This window comes from Geotrypetes seraphini, chromosome 19 (genome assembly GCF_902459505.1).
Source record: "Geotrypetes seraphini chromosome 19, aGeoSer1.1, whole genome shotgun sequence".
Taxonomy (NCBI): Eukaryota; Metazoa; Chordata; class Amphibia; order Gymnophiona; family Dermophiidae; genus Geotrypetes; species Geotrypetes seraphini.
The window spans coordinates 15990953-16016859 of NC_047102.1; the positions used below are offsets into that span (position 1 = coordinate 15990953).

Consider the following 25907-nt stretch of genomic DNA (forward strand, 5'->3'; position numbering starts at 1 on the left):
GGTGTGTGCAAAAAGATTTTGTTTTAAATGTTAGCAGTAAGATTTTGTGTGTGTCTCGCGCCATTTGATGCTGCTCTTCAGTTTCCGTTTGCCATAAAACAGAAAGTCTGCGAAAGCAGAGCTCGGCGCGCCACCTAATTTACAGAGTAAAGCCAGACCAGTTCATCACGCAACAAGATTCTCTAGAGCAGTGGTTCCCAACCCTGTCCTGGAGGACCACCAGGCCAGTCGGGTTTTCAGGATAGACCTAATGAATAAGCATGGAGCAGGTTTGCACGCCTGGCACGCCTCCATTATATGCAGATCTCTCTCATGCATGTTCACGCATAATGAGAGCTTCTACTCTTCAGAAGCTGAAGCGCCTCATTTCATCCTAACCCCACACTTTACACACATATCTAACCGAATAATTTAAGTTACAGGCATATCTCCATCATTTACAACAAAGAAAAAAAAAAAAGCACAAAGGGTCTCAATAAATAGAGACTTGTCTTTATTGACCCAACACGAGCTTCGTTGCAGCATACAACACCTGCCTCAGGAGTCAGCCAATGAATAAAATGCATATACTCGGAATATAAACTGACCCCCCTTCCCCCGCACCTCTCTAATTTTCCCAGCACAAAACAGCATTATGAACTTGCTGCCCGCGTCATGTTGGCTCTCCCTGATGTCACTTCCTTGGCGATGGACCCGGAAGTGATGTCAGAGAGAGCTGACACCAACACGGGCAGTAAGTTCATGATACTGTTCACGCCGGGAAAATTAAAGAGGTCCGAGGGAAGGGAAGGGGCGCTCGCGTGAGTGGGCGGGGAGGAGGCTGGGTGCCAGCGCCCCCAAGACGGTGCCCAGGGTGGACTGCCCCCCCCTCCCCGTGTGATCCTGTAAAATGGCTCTGAAGTTAGGTGTAGTTTATAGAATCACATTTAGTGCCCTTGTGTGTGAATAACATTTAGGTCAATGAAAATCAGGCCTACATACCTACATACCTGCACCTAAGTTGTGCATGGATCAGGTGTACAGTGTTCCCTCGCGAATTTGCGGACTCACTAATTCGTGATACTCTCCGACCGCCTCTTCCTGTACTAAAGCCAGGCTACACCAATTAGAAGCTGCATGTCAATGCAGCTCCTAATTGGTGTAGCCTTAATTTAGTACCAGGAAGAGGCGGTCAGAGCATACCGCGAGTGATTTTCTTCACTCACCGGCGCTCCAGCTGCCCTCTCCTGCCTTTTGACAGGCGAAAAACCGTATTTGCGGTTTTTTGAAATTCGGGGGGGGGAGGGGGGGTGCCCGGAACGGAACCCCCGCGAATATCGGGGGGAGTACTGTATTCTATAACAGTCTGCCTGTTAGGAACGCCTTGACTTTCCCATGCTCATCTCTTGGCCAAGTCTCCTTTTGAGACTCGTGCACTAGAATTTACGTGCACCACCTTAAAGAATACGCTTAGAAAGTTTCACATGTAATGTCTAATTAGTGCCGTTACTAAACCGACAACTATTGGCGCTGATTAACTTGTTTAAGCAATTCGCGAGAAAATTGGCAAGGCACACAGATTTGCGTGTGCAACTTTATTTGCACTATACAGAATCAGGCCCTAGACGTCTAAATATAGACACAATATTGTAGAGTGACCCCCTATATATATCATGCAGATCGCTTCAGTGTTTTGAGTTCTCCATTATGTTTCATGTAAATTAACCAGAACTTACCTGCTACATTGAAAATTAATGAATTTCCCCAAATCAGATTATATTTCCCAAATCAGCTGAAACATAGCTGCAAAGACAATCTAATAAAAGCCTTACCCGCGCATGCGCAGTTGACACGGCGTGATCCCTGCCGCTGTGATTTCTGCTTCTGTGTCATGTTCCATTTGCGGTGTGTGCGGTGTGCAACGGCTTGCGGCGCGTGTGGCGGTGAGAGCAACGGCAGGAGCGTTTCCGAGGTGCTGCAAGGCATCCAGCTGCTACTGCTGCACAGGGAAGTGGAGGGGGAGAGGGAAAAGGGGCTGCTTTGGGGGGAGGGGTGTGCTGGGGGGCAGGCAGAAATCTTGGTTTGCTCAGGTGGCCAGAGAGAGATAGGCAGGGGGCCAGGGAGAGAGACAGACAGAAAGACTGACAGGGGGCCAGAGAGACAGATAGCCAGCAGCCAAGGAGCGAGAAAGACAGACAGGGGGCCAGGGAGAGACATAGACAGACAGACAGAAAGCGGCCAAGGAGAGTGAGAGAGGCAGAATGAAAGAAAGACAGACAGGCAGAAAGTGGCCAAGGAGAGAGAGACAGAAAGTGGCCAAGAGAGAGAGAGAAAGAAAAAAAGATAGAAAGAGGCCAAGGAGAGAGAGAGAGAGACAGACAGACAGACAGAAAGAAAGACAGACAGAAAGTGGCCAAGGAGAGAGAGAGAGAGAGAAAAAAAGACACAGACAGAAAGTGGCCAAGGAGAGAGAGAGAGAAAGACACTGACAGAAAGTGGCCAAGGAGAGAGAGACAGACAGAAAGGAAGACAGGCAGACAGAAAGTGGCCAAGGAGAGAGAGAGAGAGACAGAAAGAAAGAAAACATAGTAACATAGTAGATGACGGCAGATAAAGACCCGAATGGTCCATGCAGTCTGCCCAACCTGATTCAATTTAAATTTTTTTTAAATTTTTTCTTCTTAGCTATTTCTGGGCAAAAATCCAAAGCTCTACCCGGTACTGTGCTTGGGTTCCAACTGCCAAAATCTCCGTTAAAACCTACTCCAGCCCATCTACATCCTCCCAGACAGACAGAAAGTGGCCAAGGAGAGAGAGAGAGACAGAAAGAAACACAGACAGACAGCTGCTAAGGAGAGAGAGAGAGACAGAAATAAAGAAAGACAGACACATCTTTCTAGCACCCATTAATGTAACGGGTTTAAAGACCAGTATTTTATAAGCAAAGATGCTTCTAAGCATCTGACCTGCACAAATGTCAGTAACATACTAACCCCCCCCCTGCGCTATAGCAGAGGGAACACTAGAACAAAAACTTTGATTTCAAAACAAACAGTCCCTCCTAGTTACAGAAAAGCAATTTCTGTTAGTCTGGTATATTAATGGGCATTTCAACATACAGCGTGGAAATATACTTTACAATAGTTGTAAGAATGACAGGTTTCAGAATAGCATTCAAGCGTGGACCGTAATACAAGACTGATGAAAGTGTAGGCACAAGCCAAAAGCACAGAAATTCCACTGCAAATATGTTAAAAATCCCAACCTTTCTGAGTAAAGAAATGGAACGTCTGAGCCAAATTATATTAGAATAGTTGGTGAAGAGACAAAAATGCCCCCAAGATAAACACTGAAGCCATTGGTTCATAACTCTGGAGTGAGCTTAACTTTATAGTGTTCAGCCTTTGGCAGTGTTCAAATTTTGTTTTTATAACCAACACTTCCCTACCCCTCAAAAGTATTCCTAAATATTAACTATGAAAGTCGCTCTATTTTCTTTTTAATTCATCAGTAGAACTGGAATGCAAGGAATGTGTGGGCGGCAAATGGAAGACTGCCTATCACGATAAACGGGTTGAATGTGAACTGTATAGCGATATCTTACTTGGCAAGAAGATAAGTCAAGAGTTCAGTGTACGCTTTTCTCGGTAATGGAAAGAGAGACCATTTTTGAATATTTACTAGAAAGAGTAAATGTCGGACATCTAATGCAAGTGACAATGAAACGTCACGTAAAACATTCCTGGCTTCGATGATTCTGCTCTTACAAGCACGAAACCTTCAGATTATCGTGAGCATGAAGATATGTCTCAACAGTGAAAGATTTCTTTTTGTTGTTGTTAGAGCATTTCATTCTAACGGCATAGACCGCCTATGGACCAGGCTTGTCCAAGTTCAGTCCTCAAGGGCTGCATGCAGGCCACATTTTCAGGATATCCTTAGTGAATATGCATGAGCGAGATTGGCTTACAATGAAAGTCGTGGTTATGCAAATCTCTCGTGCATATTAATTAGGGATATCCTGAAAGTCAGGCCTATTTTAAATCCTCAAGGACTGGACTTGGACAAGCCTGCTTTAGACCCAGCTTCTTAAATAAATTCTAAGGCCTGGATTCTATAAATGGTGCCTAGACTAGATGCCAGTAGGCCGCACCTAACCTTAATTCTGTGTGAAAACTTAACATCTTTTAAATTTGTTTAAATGGTGTGATAATTGAAAATGCCATTAAAAGCCAATTAAAAATGATGACTTTTAAACGGAATTCGGCACAGTGCCTACCAGCATCTATATCTGAGGCACCTAGAAGCACCTACCCACACTATCTACCCAAAATGTGGGTGTAGTTAGGGGGTGAAATTTGGGCGTGGAATGACTTAGATGTGGTAGGCATCTGTGTTAGGTGCCAGTAAATTAGGCCAGGATATACCAGCGCCTATCATTATGATGTCCACCGACGCCTAAGTCAAGCTAATCACTGCTAGGTGCGATTCTGTAAATGAAGCCTAACTTTGATTGACAAGAGGTAGTAGGTGCTGTTTATAGAATCAAGCCCTAAAGGCAGTAATTAAAGTCAGCCTCTTTTTTTTTTTTTACTGTTTGTAAGAAGAATCAGGCCATTCTCAATACCACTCAAAGAAAATACTCTATGTTTCTGTATTATGTGTAATTATCATGATTGTTACTTGGGAAAGGGGTGGAAGTAGCTTAGGTTGTGTGCATTTTTTTCACATACAGGCCTGATGTACATACTGAGTACTATACAGCCATAAAAGGCAAATGTGACAGTCTCCTATTGGGACGTCAAACTGATGGACGAGTTTCATATTACATCACTCAGTTGACCCCCCCTACTTCTTTTACTAACATTACTGGTATTAATCTTGGAACTAGAAACAGTCTGGAGTTTATTTTAGTTTAATTTATACTTTTCTCATCTTATTTTGTTAGGTTTGTTTAATTTCTGCTTTTTTCTTTAATTTCTATTATTTCCGTCTTTGTACTGAAATTTATATACTTATATTGTTAAATTTAAATACATATATTTTATCTTCTTCCTTTATACGTCATTATTTTTCTTCTGTTCTTTTGGGCTCTTTGTAACTACTGTTCTGAAGCTTTCCCTGGGGCGGCCTCTTCTTTCCTTCCTCCTTTCTACATATCTTGTTATTCACGGAAAACCAATAGAAGGAAATTTTTTTTTCACTCTGAGAATAGTTAAGCTCTGGAACACGTTGCCAGAGGATGTGGTAAGAGCGGATAGCGTAGTTGGTTTTAAGAAAGGTTTGGACAAGTTCCTGGAGGAAAAGTCCATAGTCTGTTATTGAGAAAGACATGGGGGAAGCCACTGCTTGCCCTGGATTGGTAGCATGGAATATTGCTACACCTTGGGTTTTGGCCAGGTACCAGTGACCTGGATTGGCCACGGTGAGAACGGGCTACTGGGCTTGATGGACCAGTGGTCTGACCCAGTAAGGCTATTCTTATGTTCTAAGGTACTTTAGTTAGATTGTGAGACTGTTTGGGAAAGAGAGAGAAGTTCAATGTGCCTAACTTCAAACGTATACGTATTGTAAACCGCTGCTTAATACTCAGGTACAAGGAGTATATCAAATGCAAAACATCCAATCCAAGCACACAAGGGCAACACTGCAGTTGGACGTAAATACTTTCCTTTCTCCCACTCACAAAGACAGAATAAAAGCAGGCTGCCACAGTGTTCACTTAGCTGCTCCGATCACCAAAAATAAAATCCACATAGTATAATTAATCAAGTAAGCCTCTTTGATATCTAAAAGTCACCTTTTTAAAAACTTCATAACATAGTAACATAGTAAATGACGGCAGATAACGGACCATCCAGTCTGCCCTTTAGTTATACCCATTAAAAATACATGATTAAATTAACTTGTCTCTTCTTTGGTATTTCTGGGTCATAGACTGAAAAGTCCACCTGGTATTGTCCTAGGTTCCATCTAATCAAGCCATTGTGACATCACTGCTGAGGTTGGCTCACAGGCACTGGTGGAATGAGCCATTATGACATCACAATCTCAGCTCTGGAATGTTGCTCCTCTTTGGGTTTCTGCCAAGTAACATAGTAAATGAACGGTCCATCCAGTCTGCCCATTAGTTATATCCATTACAAATTAATGATTAAATGAACTTGATATTTCTGGGTCATATACTGTAAAGTCCATCTGGTATTCTCCTAGGTTCCAAATGCTGAAGTTGCTGTCGAAGCTCACTCCAGCTTATCCAACCATCCTGTTTGCAGGATATCTACCATAAAGTCTAGCCAGTAACATCCTCATGTTCCAAGTTAGTGGGGTTCCCATCGATGCCCTCCCCAGCCCAATCCTATACCAAATCATCACAAACGGGACACAGACCATGCAGGTCTGTCCAATACCGGCCTTAACTCTTTAATTTATTATTATTATTATTATGTTCTTGTATACCGCCTTACCCAAAGAGTTCTAGGCGGTTCACAACAATTAATTAAGATCCGATCTGAACACGGATTTACAACATTTTGTCGGAGTTACAAGCAACGAGGAAGGAAATGTTGGAACATTTTAGCAGAAATTTATCAGAGTTATAAGCAACGACAAAGGTTGGATTGGAAGGAAAGAGGGAGGGAGAGAGAACCAAAGGAGGGGAGGGGGGAGGGGAAGAGAAAGGAGGGGGGAGGGCGGGAGTTGTTTTATTGCAGGGGAATGAGGGTTGTGGGTCCTGTTCGTGGAATATGTTTGTTTTGAGAAGTTTTCTGAAGTCGAGGTAGGTCGGGGCCTCATTCTTCATTTTCTAATTAGAGATCCTCCATTATTTCCTTGGTTTCAGTGGCCACGGTAATGATCCCTGTGTAAAAACACTCCACCAGCTACCTTCCTGGCTTTCAATAAGCCTAAACAATTTAAACCCTTTATTTGGCATTGTTGCTCAGAAGCATTGTGTGTTTCTATGGCCCTTATGGGAGGTCCGCATTTTCAAATTCCTGTTACCTTGGCATTGTTGCTCTCGTTCCAACGTCAATTTACATAAAGCAGCCGTTTCACCGTCTACCAATTAAAGGGTTAAAAAGAAAAAAAAAAAAAAAAAAATTCTGGGCTTGTCTGCTCTAAGGGCTAAATTAAAGGATGGGGCAAAATCACCTTTCACTCAAACATTTTGGATATCACCCCTTCCGTGTCAAAGGAAATTCAAGCCCTAGAGAAAAAGACAGTGTGAGGAAATGAACTTGCAAGCTTTTTGACCTGCTCATTAATTTGGGTGCGATTTTTGAGTGGCTGGATAGGGAACAGAAAGCCAGACTAGAGCTGAAAGGAGTCTGAAATGCAGCCACTTCACTTGCCTGCAGCCGGAGTCGTGCTGATAGATACTCACTGCACACAAGTTTGTGTTTCTCTAATTTTCTTTTCATATGGTTTACCCCTTTTGAAATACTAACTCCTTATTGTTCATTAAAAAGAAAAGAAAAATGACAGTCCATTAAAGAGAGAGGTCAGGAGGTTGAAGGCAAGAAGAAAGAAAGACCCAGAGATTTTGGATATCTGCCCATACACCACATTTCCTTTAGTATAGTTGTGCTCATAAGTTTACAAACCCCTGGCAAAATCTGTCTTAAGATGTGTACCATTTGTGGAAAATATGAGTGAGCAGACAAAACACATTTCCTTTATTTCCAGCACTGGAGTGACACCTAGTGGACCAACAGATACACCCCTGAGGCAGGCCTCCACCTGGGGGCCGAAACACGCACCGCGTTGGGTCATTGGCTGGATCTTTTCAATATAAGGACATTACGTCCATAGGACTTTTTATACATGTGCTCTTGTATTTATTTTGAATTTATAGAAATAAGTTTGTTTGTCCCAAGATTGACATGTTCTATCCCACTCCCCACTTGTTCACTTTTTTATCAGAATTAAAGCCACTGGCCTGGAGAGTCCTTGAAAACGTTATCTATACAGAAGTGTTAATAATCCACGATTCAACGTAGATGCAATTTGTTAAGTTTTCAGCAAGTCATGATTTCCAGAAATGGTAGCTCAAGATTTTTTTTTTTTCTCCTCAGAATAAAATATTGATTTTTATGAATCTCATTGTGCCATCTCAGAGAGTACAATATCAGAGTTCTATCATTTTTGATTCAGTGAATTTATGTTGAAAAAATAAAAAATAAAAAATATTGACAAGAAAGAGAAGAAACCATGAAAATAATAAAGAATTGCATTTATTTCTGTTTACAGCATCAAATACCATAAACATAGCAGAACAAATGGCATTGCGGGCAAAATACAAAACTCCATGCGACAAATTGAGATACAGTTTTGTTTTGGGTTTTTTAAAGCTTTTCACTTTTTTTTTTTTTTGTAAAATTAAGCACACATTTTTAGGTGAAAAATAAAAACGGAGAGAGAAATCTTTGGCTGGCATTCATTACAGGTAAGAAAAGTCTGAAATAGAAGATAAGAGAAAATTGTAGCAGTTGCTAATAATTTGGAGTTATAAGATCATGCCTTGCCACATGCCTTCTCAAGTGCTGCCTACACGATGCATGCAGAGTTTAGTAAAGGACCTAATTAACATCTTGAAAGGATGCATATGCAGTGTTTTGGTCAATGCAGAGTAAAAGCAATATTTATTTCGGTCTATAGGCTTTTTAGGATTATGCAATTATGACGGTTTCCTTCTTTCGTTGCTATGGACATGCAACACAAACTTGGCTTATGAGGATACAGTATGTTCTCTTTGGATTATTCCCATGGGTAGCTATTTGAATTGGAATAATTCTGTTTTGAAAGTGTTTGGATTCTTATCAAGACTTCAGCTGCACTTCCTCTAAAAACAGGGCATTTTATCACTGAATGCGTTTTGAAGAAAGAATAATTTTCTCAAGCAAACATTAAAGTTGATTAGAAGGGTGTTTTGACAAATGTACTACAGCAAAGTAGTAGTTAGAGCAGTTCTGTAAGATATAATTATTTTTATGAGATTATCTTGATGACATACGTATGTGATAGTCTCTAGGAAAAAGTGACTAAAGAACGATAGAAAATGTTGACAATGGCCAACTTTTCATACTATAGGTCCACAATCAGTCTACAAAAGTTACATGTTTGAATTTCTGCAGCATTTTTTTCATTTAAAAGGATGGGGTTTGGACTGTTGTATTACGGATTGTTTGCTGTAACAGAATTCATTAAAACCTTTTTTGTTTGTTTCTACTAAGGGCTCCTTTTACTAAGGTGCACTAGGGCTTTGCCGCGCGCTTTAGACCTTAATGACAATATTGAGTTGGTGTTAGTTCTAGAAGCGTAGCGCGCAGTGTAGCACGCGGTAATTTCCTGCGTGCGCTAAAAACGCTAGTGCACCTTAGTAAAAAAAAAGCCCCAAGATTTTAATCATCTTTTCCCAAAGATGGTCATATATTAGTTGCTCTGTTTTTGGCTAATGACAGCAACCTATCTCTCAAGGTCACCTAACTCTAGGATTTACGATAGTTAATTTGTGGGTTCTTGAGTTTTATGTGTGTGTGGGGGGGTGGGGGGGCTCTGAAAGCCTTTTGAATGCCACATGCCCAACATCTGGTTTGCTCTCATTTACGTTAACTCCACAAGCAAGGGCTTGCAAAACAGAGCATGGAAGCTTTTTGGGGGACGATATATGTTTTAAAGTTATTTTCATTTGCAAATGGCTTATCAAATATGTTCTTTGTTGTAGGCGTATACAAGGGCGGAGTTTGGGTGGAGCTGAGTTGGAGTTCATAAGTACAAACAGAAATTAGAAAACAGGTAAATTTACGTATGTACTTTACACCTGCTTTCAAACAGATTTCTGCCACTTACATGGACATGTGTCTCTTTATAAAATAGCTCCTAAATAGGGCCCTCGACTAGGTGTCTCCTTACAGTATTTTAACATTTACAAAGGTACTCTTAGGTTGGAAAAGACAGTGGGTTTCCTTCTACAGTTCTTCCGTAGAAGAACTTAGGAATCAATTTATAAGTGGATTTAGCTTTGTTGAAAATGATTAATGAGGATGGGACTATTTGAAAATCATCCCCCTCCGAGCACTGTTTTAGAACATGAACCCTTAAGGGCAGGTCTACGGGGAGGGGGGGGGGGGTCATGTGGGACTAGAAGCAAATATAAGGATTTCAGTTTCAAACCACCATGCATACGTTATCACAAGTGTTTTGTTGTAGGACCCATTTGCAGGTCCAGGGGTATATATGACAACAGTTTTCTTTTTTCCCAAATGTGCCCTCCAGTTCCCCATGTTTTCTCAAAATTACCCACTTAAAGAGCTGGCCTCTTGGCTCAGTGGCAATGCCTTATAAAGGAATCTAGGTTCACTCCCCAAATCAGGTCTTCCGCATCCTGGTGCAGGTTTCCGTTTAACAACCAGACTGGGAACAGTAAAAGGGAGAGTTTATTAAAATAAAGGCATGCTGGTCTTGTCCGTCAGAGACGAGGACCCTGCAACATATGTTGTACACGTGCCCAAATGTGAAGCAGTTTTGGTGTTCCATATGGGGTCATATTTCATTTTCAAATTTCATTGACTTATAAACATATTGTTTTACGATCTTTAGCTTTATCATATATTTTGCAAAAATTGGAAGCTAGGTTATTAGATATTTTTTAATTAGGAATAGTGATACAACAAATATTAGCAAACTGTCTGAATGTGTTGGCTTAGTAAGGAAATATGTTAAAATGCACCATTTATCAAATTTTAACAAGGTTGGGAGACTTTTAGATGACTATTGTCAGACTTCAGTTTAATCTACAGGTACCTTTGCCTTTGTACTAAATATTATGTGATGTTAATTTGGTTCACATCTGTCTATTTGAATTCAATAAAAAATTAAAACATCAAACTAAAGGAAAAAAATCTCCAGCTAACCACAAATGAAGGCCCATGTGTGAGATCTTGCAGTATTTATGACAGAACTTGAGAAAGGAGGGACTAGTGGATTCCCCCATAATTACTAGAGGCCACAAGACTACCTGCATTAACAGTACAGAAAAGAATTGGACTATTCTGAAGACGGAGCAACTCATGGATCATATGATTGACACTTTAGGCATTTTTCCATCAAAGTATTTTATCATCATGATTTTGGAGTAAAAACTGACATCTCCATTTTTTGGGATGACAAAAATCCACCCCATGAGAAATGCCAAGTAAATTTATTTCTTTAATATTCCCTTTTCTCATCTATATGCTGCAATTTAAAAACAGCAACTCCAAATGGCTCAAAAAGCATAATAGAGAGAATGCAGTTCTCATATATATGTCATCAGACCCTTAATTCTATTGCCTTAAAGTTGCCCGAATTGTTACTGGGATGTCACTTGCGATCTTCCTAACCGTTATGTCATTTGAAAGCAAAGAAGTTTTAAGAACATGCAGAGAAACAAACCTACATTTCGAAAATGAAAAGAAACTACATGAGTTTGAATCAAATATAGGATGGGTTAGATTTTTCATGCTGAAGAGTTTGTCCATTAATATACCAGACACATAACAAGATTGCTTTAAAACGGTTAGAAAAAGACTGAATACTGTCAAATATATTAGGGGTTAGATTCAAACTCAAAAGTCAGCCAGTGAAGCTCTAAAAATCCAATCAACTCAAAAAGTCTCCACAAATTATTTAAAAAAAAAAAAAAAAAAAAGGAAACCATCTGACAAATATACAAAGGAGGAAAAAAGCCTCAGAGCTAAATTTTGCACACAAAGGCTGGAGAGGGTAAATAACTTCATAGGCATTTTAAAAAACCCATTTGAGGTGCATATACTTATGATAAATGTATTACAAAACTTCAGATCGGCTTGCTCTGATGCAGTTTTTACACGAAACACTGGCCAACAAATGTTAAATGCAATTTAAAAGCTAAGTTTCATTTCGCAAGCCTTTACACTGATCTGAAGTTGCTTTGGGAATGTAATACATTTACAATAAATATATGCACGCCAAGTGAGGTTTTTTTAAAAAAATGCTTAGGAAGTTATTTACCTTCTCCAGTTCTGAGTGCAGAATTTAGCTCAAGACGGGGTTCTGAGGCTTTTCCCCTCCTTTGTTCATCGTCAGATGCTTTCTCATTAACACTAGGATGTTTTCCTTCTTTTTAAAAAATAAATGGTGGCGTCTTTTTGAGTTGGTTGGTTTCAAACTCCTCGTAACTAGCAAGCATACTGATCACCTTACAGGAGCAATGCATCAGCCAATGAGTGGGCATAGCACTGGAATGTTGAAATGAACTACAAGCGATATGAAAAGAAAGAGATAGAAAAGAGATGTTGAACCAACAACGCTTTTTAGTTTGGTTACCACAGAAAGCTGAACCAATTCTAAACATATCAGAAATTTCTATCAAAACGTAGAAAAACATAATTCAAAAAACACATAGCTTTTTCTTTGTGAACAAGAATGCTTATGAACGTTACAGGCTGAATATCGAGACTAATTAACACAGCAGCAAAATGCCCAAATGTAAATTTAAGCACGCAATTTGAGAGATTTTAAGAGTAGACAACCTCCATAAAGTACTTGCAATTGTTTTTCTAATAAATGCTCAAACAAAGGTTTATTTCAATAAAGCTTTTGTAGAGAATGAACAAATTCATTTCTCAAGTGTTGATGGGTTAACGGGAGGGAGGGGTATACATGTAGACTCTCTGTTAACCAGAACTCAAGCAACCAGAACTCTCAAGCAACCAGCAGAAAAAAGAAAAAAAAAAAATCTAAGAAATACTGTAATACAGTGATTCTTCACCTTTTTTTTAGTCACGGACCCCTTTAAGAATCTGATGAAAGCTATGGACCCCCTTCCCCAGAAATATTCACATAAACACAATTTTGCATGCAGTGAATATAATGTACTTTGTTTATTGAGATTTGATTGTCTCATATGACATACACAAAGCATTATTAAACTTTAAAGTAAACAATCTAAAAAAGCCTCTCCTTTTTATGCAAAAAGTAATGGCCACTCATTATAATTATGAAATATAATCCTCTTAAGCAAATTAAAACCATTCTACTACTAATACGTCTTCAACTAATCTCGTTATCTGTGAGAAAAATCAACTGTCCTGGGCCATAGAGTGAATATAAATGTTAATTTTTATCCGACTTTCATGGACCCCCTAAAACCCATCCATAGACCCCCCCTAAGGGTCCAAGGACCCCTACTTTAATACTTTAAATAAAAATAAAAATAAAAATCAATTTCTGGTGGAAATTTAAGTGTAAACTTGGCACGCCACACCTGATTACTCTCACGCTTTGCCTACCACATGTCCGGTAGTTTGTCCGGAACAGTTTATGGCATGGCATAGCATAGCATGAGGTATAGTGTTAGGCCTATTTTTAATAGTAACTCTCATGCAACCAGAAACTACATTTAACCGGCATCTAGGGTTAATTGAGAGTCTACTGTATTTTTGTCTTTCTTCCAGGCAGTCCCATAAGGGATTACATTTATGGAAAAAGTAGTATTTGTTTCATATTCCAGGGATCATCAGTCTGGGGGGAATGGGTGGGAATGCCAGTCAAACAATCAAGGAGGGCGAATTCTGCTGCCAATGTTCTGTGTGTCTGATTTTTCAGAAGTAAAGTTCACTTGCCCTGAAACATACACTATACAGAATGGCAAGTTTACCACCATTCAGTCATTGAGTCCACATTTTATAGGTTATCAGTCACTTGTGGATCAGGTTTTTCTGCATATCCCTATCTTGAAACTGATAACCACTTGCTCAGGAACATACAGCAAATTATTACACAGGGTCATAACAGAAAACTGACAGACATTCTTGCATCAAAATGAATAAATTGTCTTTAAAACAATGAATTTCTAATACTTCTAAAAGCAATACAAACATGCTAAAGAAACATTTTCCAATGGAAATCTCAATACTGTGAACTATATTTGAACAGTGTGAACTTATAGTCCTTCCTACCCATCACAGGTTGAAGGATGTTTCATGTGGCCATTTTTCCATTGGAAAATAGAAAGGCAGTTAAAATTATTATAATTGACTCTCTCATTAAATAAATAAGATCAACTCTGTAAACTATTTTTCATTACATTTCATTTAAGTAGTCATTAACACAAAAGCATGAATGTCTCGGCAAAGAGTAATGCATAGTATAAAATCTCACTTCTTTTTGAGCAATGGGAAGCCTCTGTAAATCCTTCTATTGCAAGTCATAAAGGCAAACTGCAAAGAAGATTCTTTGGGGGTCAACATTAAGTGTGATTTTAAGGGACAGGAGATGTTCCTACCTGCCTAAACCATGCAGAGAGAGGGCCATCTGCCAATTTTTCAGTGCTGCGTAACTGGGCAGTGCAGCTAAACTTCCCCTCTAGCCACCATGTTACGGCCTGATTAATGCTGGGCCAGTCCAAGGGTACAGCTTGAGTTAAAAGAGCATCTTATTTATTTAAGCAGTTAGCAATAAAATTCAATCCTCTAACCAGTTACGTACAGAAAAAAAAAAAAAAAAGCACAAACCTGTCTTAACTTGTATTTGCCGAGCTAACTGGGCATCAGTCTGAATAATGGCCAGTAAGTGGTTAACATCTTGGCATCAGCTCTGTCCCAGATATTTAGTCCTGGTAGCTGGACTAAACATTGAATGTCTGGGCTTAATTCAACTACAGCTGTCGGCGGCTTCAGAACCGCCACTGCCATGGGCTGAATATTGGTGGATTGATTTTTTTTTTGTTGTTGTTGTAATAATTTGGTAGAAACTAATTTTCTCCATAGGAAAGGTGTGAGAAACAGTGAGCTAGGAAGCCCTGAAAGGTCAAAGGAATTCAAAAACAAATCCAAGCTGTATGTTAGGCATTACTTTGTGTGTCTCGACTCAGTCCTTGTGAAACAAACAGCCAGCTAGGGCTTCAGGAATATGGCTGAGAAAGTTTTGCATACAATGGAGGTAGTGCAAGCAAGTGGGAATGCTGAAAACCAGACTGGCTATATGTATCCCATGGACTGGGTTGAGAACCCTTGGTCTATTGTATCTTCAAGGTAAATGCATGTTCTAGTTTTCACATGTCTGTTCCTTTTTTTTTTTTTTTAATCATATGCTCCACACTGGGTCTTATTTGCAGTTTTCTTACTGAGCTGCTCAGTCTTTGTGCATTACTTGTACGCTATTTTCACAGTAACTGGGTTTTTATACTTTGTTATGGTCATTGCTATTTGAATTATTCTTGTTTAGCCGTAAACTTTATAAAACTGTTAAAAGTTAAAAAAAAAAAAAACTATTAAAAACTATCATTGCACAGATGTTTAGCTGTGTGGATTAGGCCACATCAGTTGATCAAGTTAATCAATCCAGAAGTTTCCGGAGACCACAGCCAAGATTGTGTAAACAAAATATTATTGGCCTTTGGTTTAAAAAAAAATTTTTATTCTTACATAAGCAGCATTTTGTGATTGTCACTTCGTAATGCCAACATGCTACATTTCATAAATACTTTTTGAATTTCTTTACTCAAAAGTACTCTACATCAAATGCCAGCTGATGTGGTTCTGTTACTTATTGCTGGAGCATTTTTCTTTTACATATGTGAATGCAACACTAACATTTCAAACATAATGAGGTCAATATGGAAAATATATATAAACGACACTGACTGCCCAAGTGTCTTCTCTTTTTTATTAAAAATTTGTGGCAGTTATACAAATTGGGGTTCTTTTACTAAGGCACGCTAGTGCATCTTAGTGCACGCTAACTACAAAAGCATGGCAATGCATCCATATGATATAATGAATGCGTTAGCACGCGTTAGCATTTAATGAGCGCTGATTTTTAGTGCGAACTAAGATGCACTAGCGCACCTTAGTAAATTTTGGACATTTTATTTGAATTTCGGGAGTTTGTTAAAAACTTATTTATTTGCAAAATTTTTGAAAGATTAATTTCGTATTTCACTGCAAATGTTCCCGTTTATTTTATTTGTTAAACCGCATAGATCTGCAAGGTAATGCGGTATACAAATATTATGTTATAAAAATGTGTCCAGGAAAAGGGAGCGTTAGGGGGGACAGGGCAAGGGTGGAACCCCCCATCCCCACATACATTCAGCGGTGAAATTAAGCTGCCGAACATACAATTATTTGATAAAAACTGCTGAATGAACGTTTGGCAGTTGCATTTCAATTATGCAGGCCTAAGATACCTAGAAAAAAAAAATCTGAATTAGTGGCACCCACTGATCCAAGTAACTAGCTGGATATTTCGTTGCCTAATCTGGATGAGCTCGTCAGTTACCTTTACCAGGACAGGATGCTGCTGGATAACGCCTTCATCGTATTCAAGTGGGCTGTGCAATTAGTTAAAATTATCCTATGAAAGACTGCAATTAAAATGAGCCCTTCTAGTCTAATTGAAAAACAAATCTGGCGTTCGTTTCTCTCTTCTGCCTACAGTATTAAACCACTTATTTGAAAGTTTCTTCAAATTTACCTTCATCTTACATAATGAAAGCTCAGTGTTAATTATAATCCTACAGTGAAAATGGCCACAAGCACAAATGCATAGAAATTGATCTGTAAGTTGAATACAGGTTTCTTGAAATGTTCCCAGGCAGATAGCAAATCTTGCAACCCATAGAAAGGAAGAAAGCAAGAGAGATGTGCCATATTCAGGGTTCCAACCACTATCAACCTCCCACCCTCCAAGAATATGAACACCACTGCTACAAAAATGCCACAAAAGGGGTTCCTCCTTCTGTCATGAAATAAATCTTGAAAAATATTAACCCCAGGGAAATGGCTCACTGATATTGAAAAAAGTGCAAGTAGATCCTTCATTTGACTTCCCTGGTCTGAGAATGATGCTGGACACTTGAGTTTTGTGACACTTTTGCTACATAGAAAGTTCTAGAAGATGGATTGAGCCATCTGTGCATAGAATTTTGAGCTCTTTTAGGTGCATTTGAAATGCTCCCCCCCCAAAAAAAAAGAAAAAAATCATCCCCCTGTTAACTGTGGAAACCTGAAAGGCACATTTGTGAAAAGACTTCACATGAGCTTGACCCCCAAAGAACTCTGCACCCATTGAAGCATATTTTCAGGTGACAACCCTACTTCTTGGTACATATCTGTAAGCATCTCTAAGAGCACATACAGGAATGGCAAACCAAGGCCCAAGAGCTCATACAAGTACGTATAGTTGTATGCATTGTCCCTGAAATGGAGACCGGCAGTGTGCAGAAACCCATGCATCCAGTGAGAGGCGTGTCTTGGAATGTCAAGCAGATCCCGTGCCACCCTACAGGGCCAGCTTAGAGTTTTCGCATAGTAGGAAGCCATGATACCTGGAGGGCTGTCCTCTGGGCTGCTACCAGGGTAATTGCTTTCTGCTATTGCTAATGCTTTGGGGTTTTCATTTTTCCACGTTCCGTCGTTGTCGTCATCATCATCCTAGAAAGTCAGGCAACAAATCAGACAACATGAAAGGAACAACATTTTTTTCAAAAGTGCAGGATACTTTAAGGACTGTTACCTTTGCGTTCCTCTGTGGACTAACCTCATGCATTTATGCCACACTTATCTTCCAACACTGCCACCCACCTCAGATTCTTTTTTCTAACATTAAACCTCCTTGGGCCCAGTAGCAGGTGCCCCTACCAATGGCCAGTCCCAGGCTTTTTGCAGGCTCGCTGACTAGTAACTATATCCCTGTATAAATTCATTCATCTTCTATGTCCTAATTCTGCTTATTTGTGCTGATATGAGACTTTTTTAACATTACATACAATCTTGTCTTGAACAAAATATTGATGTGTTATGCAAAATATTGGATTGAAACTGAAATGGTGAAGGTGTTTTGTTCATACATGAATATCTTGAGACCAAAGGAGAAGACTTCTTGAAAGTTATTTAATTTATTCAATTTTCTATACCGTGCTCAGAAAACTCATTCCAAGTTGCTTCATTTTCCATAATATCCTTCTTGCCCTTGTTTGTTTGTTTTGATGTAAACCACTTCTCACATGTAAAGCATGTTTCATGCAGAAGCGGGGTTCTTAAAAAATTGAATGTGGACATACTCGTGTAAAAGTACACATACAACAAGATGGCGTCTACATTTAATAATAATAATAATAACTTTATTCTTATATACCGCCATACCCATCGAGTTCTAGGCGGTTTACATCAATTAACAAATGATCTGCATTGACAAGCTTATTTACAACAAGTTACAAGCAGATTTACAAACAAATTACAAGCAGATTTACAGTAGATTACAACAATTTTCAATTTACAACAGTCAGCAATGAAGTTATCACAATTTACAGTAGTCTGCAATGAAAGGAAGATGTACAACAGTTTAGCTGAAAATTGCAGCTTAGATCGAACTAGACAAGGGGAGTAGAGAGAGGGTCAAGGGGGAATCAGGTGAGGGAGGAAGGGGTTAGGGGTGGGGCCGGGGTTATGTGAGGTGAAGGGATTAATTAGGAGTCTTGTTTGTTGAATAGGTAAGTTTTTAGTAGTTTTCTGAAGGCAAGGTAAATGGGGGCCTCAAGTATCATCTGGGCTAGCCATGGGTTCAACGGCTGCTTGGAAGGCAAAAGTTCTTTCGAGGGATCTTCTGAGAAGGCAGTGTTTTGGCGAGGGGAAGGCGAACAGTTGAATTCTGCGTGCTGTCCTGTTGTTGCAGTAAAGGTTGAAGTGGGTATTTATGTAACTTGGAGAAGAACCGTTAACCGATTTGTAACAAAAGCATGCAAATTTAAAGAGAACTCTAGATTCTAATGGCAGCCAGTGCAGTTGGTGATAGAAAGGGGTGACATGTTCCCATTTCTTTAGGCCAAAAATGAGGCGCACTGCGGTATTTTGGACTATTTTTAATTTCCTGGTAGTTTTCTTTGTGGCGTTAAGGAAAATGATGTTGCAGTAGTCGAGAATGCTGAGGATGGAGGATTGTACGAGTAGGCGGAATGCAGTGTCATTGAAGTATTTTTTTATGGTGCGAAGTTTCCAGAGTGCCGAGAAGCTTTTTCTGGCGATGATGTCGGTATGGTTTTCTAGGGATAGGTTTTTGTCCAGCGTGACTCCCAGAATTTTTATGGTCGGATCGAGGGGGAAGGTCTTTCCTTTTAGTTGAATTGTGGTTTCCTTGATTTTATCTTTGGGGGAGGCTAGGAAGAATTTTGATTTGTCGGGGTTTAATTTCAGTCTAAATGAAAGCATCCAGAGTTCTATCTGGTTGAGAATGTTTGAAGTGTGTTCGAGTAGTTCTTGTGAGAAGTTGGTTAGTGGGATGGCTATTGTGATATCGTCTGCATAAATAAAGTATTTGAGATTTAGGTTGTGTAAGAGTTTACCTAGGGAGGCTAGGTATATGTTGAATAGGATGGGGGAAAGGGGGGAGCCCTGCGGGACCCCACAGGTGTTGTCCCAGCAGTAAGAGAAAGAGTTATTCTTGAATACCTTGTATGATCTGTTTTGTAGGAAACCCTGAAACCAGTTAAGGACCTGGTCTGAGATGCCAATGTGAGCTAGGCATTCAAGGAGAATGGTGTGGTCGACCAGGTCAAAAGCACTGCTCAGGTCGAGTTGTATGATCAGGGCACTTGAGCCTTGACTGAAGAGCGTGTGAAGGTGGTCGAGAAGGGAGGCTATGATGGTTTCAGTGCTATGGTCCGCGCGAAAGCCTGATTGGTTGTCACATAGAATGTTGAATTTTTCGAGGTATTCGGAAAGTTCCGCCTTTACCATCCCTTCCGCTATTTTGGTAAATAGGGGGATGCTGGCGACCGGTCTATAGTTAGATGGGGAGTTAGGTGGTTCTTTCGCGTTTTTTAGAATTGGGGTGATCATTATATGACCTTGCTCAGACGGGAAGTTTCCTGTGGATAGTAGGTGATTAACCCATGTCATCATTTTTGCTTTAAAGTGGGGGGGGGGGGGGCAGTTTTCATGATATTTGGAGGGCATGTGTCCAGGTGGCAATAGGAGTGTGTGTACTTGTTGTAGTAAGTATTGAAGGTTTGCCAGTCGGTTAATGCGAATTGTTTCCAGCTGAGGTCGGCTCTGGTTCCAGGATCTGGATATGATGAATTCAAGTCTGTGAGGATGGGGAAGAGCTCGAGGGGGTTGGGACTGGCGGGTAGTATTGATCTTAATTTTTGGATCTTGGTGTTGAAAAAGTCGGCAAGGGTGTTGGCGGTTAAGGTGGATTCTTCTTGTAAGTTTGTGCAGGTTTCTATGTTGTAAAGATCGTTGACCAGTCTGAAGAGGTTGCTGCTATTGGTTTTAGTATTACCGATTTTGTGGGAGTAGAAGATTTTTCTTTTTTCATCAGTGAGGGTTTTGTATTTTTTTAATTTTTGTCTCCAGGCCAATCTGTGTTCTGGGGTTCCAGTTTTTTGCCATAATCTTTCGGCTTTTCTGAGATCCTTCTTGCCTAGCAGCAGTTCTGGATCGAACCAGCCCTCTTGGTTTGGGGTTCTTATTCTGCGTGTTTTTGTGGGGGCAATCTCGTTTAGTATGTTGGTACTATCTTGTATCCAGGAGGTCATGATTTGTTCCGTAACTTCTATTGGATAGGTGTTGATTTCGAAATGGGACCAGAATTCCGTTGGGTCAATCTTTCCTCTGGAAGAGTGGGTTTTGATGGTTCTTGTTTTGCCGCTTTTAGTGGGTTTGAGTTGGCATCCAATGGTGAAGGTACATAGGCGGTGGTCAGACCAAAGGGAGTCTGACCAGCTGCCTTGTTTCCAATAAAAATTGGGATTGGCCTGTTCCTTGGAGGATAGAGTTACCAGGTCTAACTGATGTCCTCTTTGGTGGGTTTTGGTAGGGGGGTGTTTGTCAAAGCCTAGTTGGGAGAGCAATGACCAGAAATCCGAGATTTCAGGCTGGTCAGTTTGCTCGAGGTGTATGTTGATGTCCCCGCAAAGTAGGTTGTATGGGCTTGTTAGAGAATTGGTAAGTAGTGATTCAGCAAAGTCATCTTTGGTCGTGGACCATTTTTTGGGGGGTATGTAGAATAATGTGATGGTTAGTGAGGAGGGGAGGGATTTAGAAGCTAGGGCGATGGTTAGAATTTCGGAATTGGGCGAAGAGGTTGTGTTGAGAATGGAAGCGTTGAGGTGGTCTTGGAAGATTATTGCTAGTCCTCCTCCTCTTCCACATGTTCTGGCTAGGGATCTGTGTAGGTATGTATTCCTGAGGGTGGAGTTTGTGTGGAGTGGGGGCAGGGTTGTGATACGCACACCTTTGGAGAAGGCATAAATTTGTGAAAATGAATGAGCTACTGGGGATCATTGTACAAGGCTAGTTTGTAACAGCACATAGGTATGTATGTTGTCTTTATAAAACAAAGCCTGAATAGAGATAGTCCAATTATAGTCCCATTATAAATGTAGGCTAAAACTTCAGCTTAAAGAATGAATAAGCACAGATACAGTTCTGTATAATCCTTTTCATCTATAACAGACCAGTCCAAACGAATGGGTTATGTCCATCCACCAGCGGAAGGAGACAAAAAAAAAAAAATAGAAGGGGCCTAGTGGTTAGGGCTGCAGGCTCAGCACCCTGAGGTTGCAGGTTTAATCCCACTACAGTTCCCTGTGACCCTGGGCAAGTCACTTAACACTCCACTGTCCCAGGCCAGATTGTGAGTCTACCAGGACAGATAGGGAGAAATACTTGTGCTTAGGCTAAAAGCAATATATAAAGTCCAAAATAAATTCCAAATAAATTGCATGTGCAATTTGAGTACGTCGCCAAAATGGCGTGCGCAATTTTTAGCGCCTTATATAGAATACGAAGGTATATTTAAGTTTGTACACATGTCACTTATTGTGTGGAATGCATGCTAGCTACCTACCACAGACAAACACTTTCTATGCGAAAACAAACCTGTACTTGTGCCTTTAACTCCGCTCGTCGCTTCCTCTGCTTATGCGTTTTGCAATGCTTGAAATGAGGTTTGCAGTAAAATTTACCTAGGTGAAAAACAAATTTTTTTTAAAAAGTTAAAAAAAAAACCCTCTGCAGCTATAACTCTACTTCCAAATTTGAAACATCACATTAGAGGCACTATGTAGCAAATTACAATTTCTATAGAAAATATGTGACCCCGTTCTGAATATTTTAAACTATGAAAACAAATTTAAAAAGAATCTCCAAAGTAAAAGGTGGAAGAGGATCTCTTTTTCCTTAAAGGACCCACGGCAACAAGAGGACATCCGTTGAAAATCAGGGGTGGGAAATTTCATGGCGACACCAGAAAATATTTCTTCACCGAAAGGGTGGTTGATCGCTGGAATAATCTTCCACTATAGGTAATTGAGGCCAGCAGCGTGCCAGATTTTAAGAAAAGATGGGATTGGCATGTGGGATCTCTTCATGGAGGTAGTTAGGGGGTGGGCCATTAGTGTGGGCAGACTAGATGGGCCGTGGCCCTTTTCTGCCGTCATGTTCTATGTTTCTTTGTTTCTAATTTAGATGCATTTGCTAGCTAGGGAATTGACTGTTAAAAAAAAAAAAAAAAAAAAAGGCATTAAAGCCATTCAGAGGAATGAAAAAATAGGATGGCGGATAGGCTCCTTTAGGTCCTCAAAGGGAGGAGGAAGGTGTCAACCACTATCTGCCCCTTTTACAAAGCTGCATGGCAAGGGCCCCGAAGCCTTTTAAATCTCTATGGGCTTCGGGGCCATTAGCACAGAGCAGCTGCTAGCATGACTTTGTAAAAGAGGCCGTATAAGATGGAAGTAGTATTTTGGGCTAACTACGGACTTTCCTTTCAACACAGATAAATCTAAAGTTTTGGATATTTTATGTGTTGGACATTTAAACATATATTTTTTTTCATTGCGCTTATGGGTATATAAATAGTATTTGTAGCTGACTGAAAATTGAAGACTTTCCCGTGAGAGAGGGGGTGAATGATATATATATATATATTCACTGTTTTGTTTAAGTTGGAGTTTGATTTTTTGCTTCACATTATCACCAAAAGGTAGAGACATTATGATGTATGGGGCGAACTCATTTGGGCTGCAGTGATAGTCCATATATGAGTTGTCAGCCCGGGGGATAACGTTGCAAATCTGATCTATCTATTCAGCTCTCCAGTACTGAGGTCTCTTCCATAGAAATTTACGAAATTATTTTTATCATATCACCCTCCCCTCCTTGGTTCTTTATTTAAAGTCTTCAGCATTCTTAGGTTTTTTTGTTTTTTTGCCTTAGCAGTATTTTGGTATATTCTCCGATATAATTAGGGGCGACGGCAAATTTCCTAGCATGAGAAGCAGGCTGAATTGGCTATACTTACCAGCAAAGAGCAAAAAAGAAAAGTGCCTCTTTCTTATGGGAAATTTAGTTTACACAGCTGAGAACCAGGAAATATTATTGGCTTACTGGGCAAACTGGCAGGTTTCCCCACCCACATGATTTGAGGAATCAGAAACTACATTAACCCCTCTTTTTATAAAGCTGCATTAGGCTTTTTTTTTAATCACCTGCCATGGTGGTACAAGCTCAAACGCTCACAGAATTCCTATGAGCGCTTGGAGCTAATTCCGCCATGGTTTAGTGACGATCGCTGACTTTAGTGAATCTAGCCCTTAACAGTCACAATTAAGGCGTGTCGACACGTGCTGAATGCAAAGCCTCAACAAGGTTTAGCGCGGAGAGGGGATGGTTTGGTGATGAAAAATATTGTTGTTTAAGGACTTTGTAATTCATTCTGTACAAAGGTGATGGCTTGAAATAGCAGAATACGAGAGTTTAAATATTAAATTAAAATTAAAAATTAAATTAAATACAAACCTATATGTTTTATGTATGCTAAACCACTACAAACAGTAATAGAAAATGAAAAAGATTTTCCCCCATGTGTTCCCGTATTATCCATTCCCTGCAATGGCTGTTCATTACCTTCATCTACATCATACGCGTAGACCCCAAGTCGGATAGTTGTTGAACAGAAGTGACATCTAAAGCACTCCCTATGGAAGAAATGACCCTCAGCACTCTGGCGTTCCATAACATACACCCTTTTGTTGCAGAAGTAACAGATGTCGCTTCCGCCGAGATTTGCGGGAAATTCTTTTCGAAGAGATCCCTAGAAGCAAAAACAAACGGCATGTTTAGCCGATACTGGCATTCAGTTTCTCGCTTTTCCAAAACCGAGTTCAAGGTGAGTTGCGATTTATGTAATTAACTCTATGTAAGTTGAGGAACTTCCTCATTTTGCAGTGGACATGAAAAATTTAACAACGCGGGTTTAAGTTTGTTGGGTCTGAACTACAAAAATATGGCTAAGTACAACAGCATCTTGGTTTCCTGAACAGGAGGGTTGGGAGGAGACATAGAAGAGGCATCAGAAACAATAGCAGTAGGTAAAGAGCCAGCCAACAAAATAAAATTATGATTGCAGCTTTTACAAATGTAACCAAAGACAAGCAGTATCTTTTCTATTTGATTTGTCTAACATCCACCAATACCATTTTGGCAAAGTGTGCCAAAATATAATGAAACATAAATGAGAATCATGACGGTAAATAGTATTCATATTGCAAGGTTCAAATTCAAAGAAAAGTTAAAACTAGGAATCAATTAAACTCTTCTGACAAGCTTCGAGGCCAGGTTACACTCTGCCAATACATAAAAAAGAAAGTATATAGCTCATAGCGTCAACTCAATCCAAAATTAAATGATTTGCCTTCCTCAGGTTTATCTAAGCTGGTCCAGTTTAACATAGAAACATGATGGCTGATAAAGGCCAATTGGCCCATCCAGTCTGCCCATCTACAGTATCCACTATCTCTTCCTCTCCCGATTGGCTAAGCCTCTTTACACCTGCATTGTGAGGTCACAGAGCTTTATGGTTATAGAAACACAGAAACATGATGACAGATAAAAGGCCTATCCAGTTTGCCCATCTAAGAGATCCCATGTGCCTGTCCCACACTTTCTTGAATTCAGACAGTCTCTGTCTCCACCACCTCTTCTGGGAGACCGACCCACCCATCTACCACCTTTTCTGTAAAAAAGTATTTCCTTTGATTACTCCTGAGCCTATCACCTGTTAACTTTATCCTATGCCCTCTCATTCCAGATCTTCCTATCAAATGAGAGAGACTCGGCTCATGCGAATTTATGCCACGTAGGTATTTAAACTTCTCTCAAGAATACTAATTGTGATAACAAAAATATAAATTCAAAATTCAGTCAAAATGTTATTCGCCAAGTGGTGGGAATATCATATGAAAAACCATTTATACTCAATGGAGAAAAAGCCTCTGCCATCAACAATCTATTGATCTATAGATTGTTGATGGTTGAGGCTTTTTCTCCACTGAGTATAAATGGTTTTTCATATGGTATTCCTACCACTTGGTGAATAACATTTTGACTGAATTTTGAATTTAAACTTCTCTATCATATCTCCCCTCTCCCGCCTTTCCTCCAGAGTATACATATTGAGATCTTTAAGTCTGTCCCCATACGCCTTTTGACGAAGGCCACACACTATTTTAGTAGCCTTCCTCTGGACCGACTCCATCCTTTTTATATCTTTCTGAAGGTGCGGTCTCCAAAAAGATATAAAAATGATGGAGTCGGTCCAGAGGAAGGCTACTAAAATGGTGCGTGGTCTCGTCATAAGGCATATGGGGACAGACTTAAAGATCTCAATATGTATACTCTGGAGGAAAGGCGGGAGAGGGGAGATATGATAGAGACGTTTAAATACCTACGTGGCGTAAATGCGCATGAGTCGAGTCTCTTTCATTTGAAAGGAAGCTCTGGAATGAGAGGGCATAGGATGAAGTTAAGAAGTTTATGAATAACTATAATTGTACATATTGCAAATTGCTCAAAAACAGCATGCATGTACGTCAACTGTAGAAGAATATGATAATTATTACTAAA

The 25907-nt window shown here is 40.0% G+C and overlaps 1 protein-coding gene across 10 annotated transcripts in view; it reads right to left on the reverse strand.

Annotated features, from left to right (window-relative positions):
* MICAL2 (microtubule associated monooxygenase, calponin and LIM domain containing 2) overlaps positions 1 to 25907 on the reverse strand; it is a 256381-nt gene that overhangs the window by 79428 nt on the left and 151046 nt on the right. For 8 of the 10 annotated variants that reach the window (XM_033928312.1, XM_033928309.1, XM_033928311.1 and 5 more), the window contains 3 exons: positions 23910 to 24096; positions 21885 to 21970; positions 17330 to 17435 (listed from right to left, as the gene is read on the reverse strand). In XM_033928312.1, coding sequence (XP_033784203.1) covers positions 17330 to 17435; positions 21885 to 21970; positions 23910 to 24096 — 379 coding nt within the window. Of the gene's footprint in view, positions 1 to 8195; positions 8437 to 12201; positions 12255 to 17329; positions 17436 to 21884; positions 21971 to 23909; positions 24097 to 25907 lie in introns of those variants that run through there. The other 2 variants (XM_033928317.1, XM_033928318.1) reach the window with 2 other exon arrangements.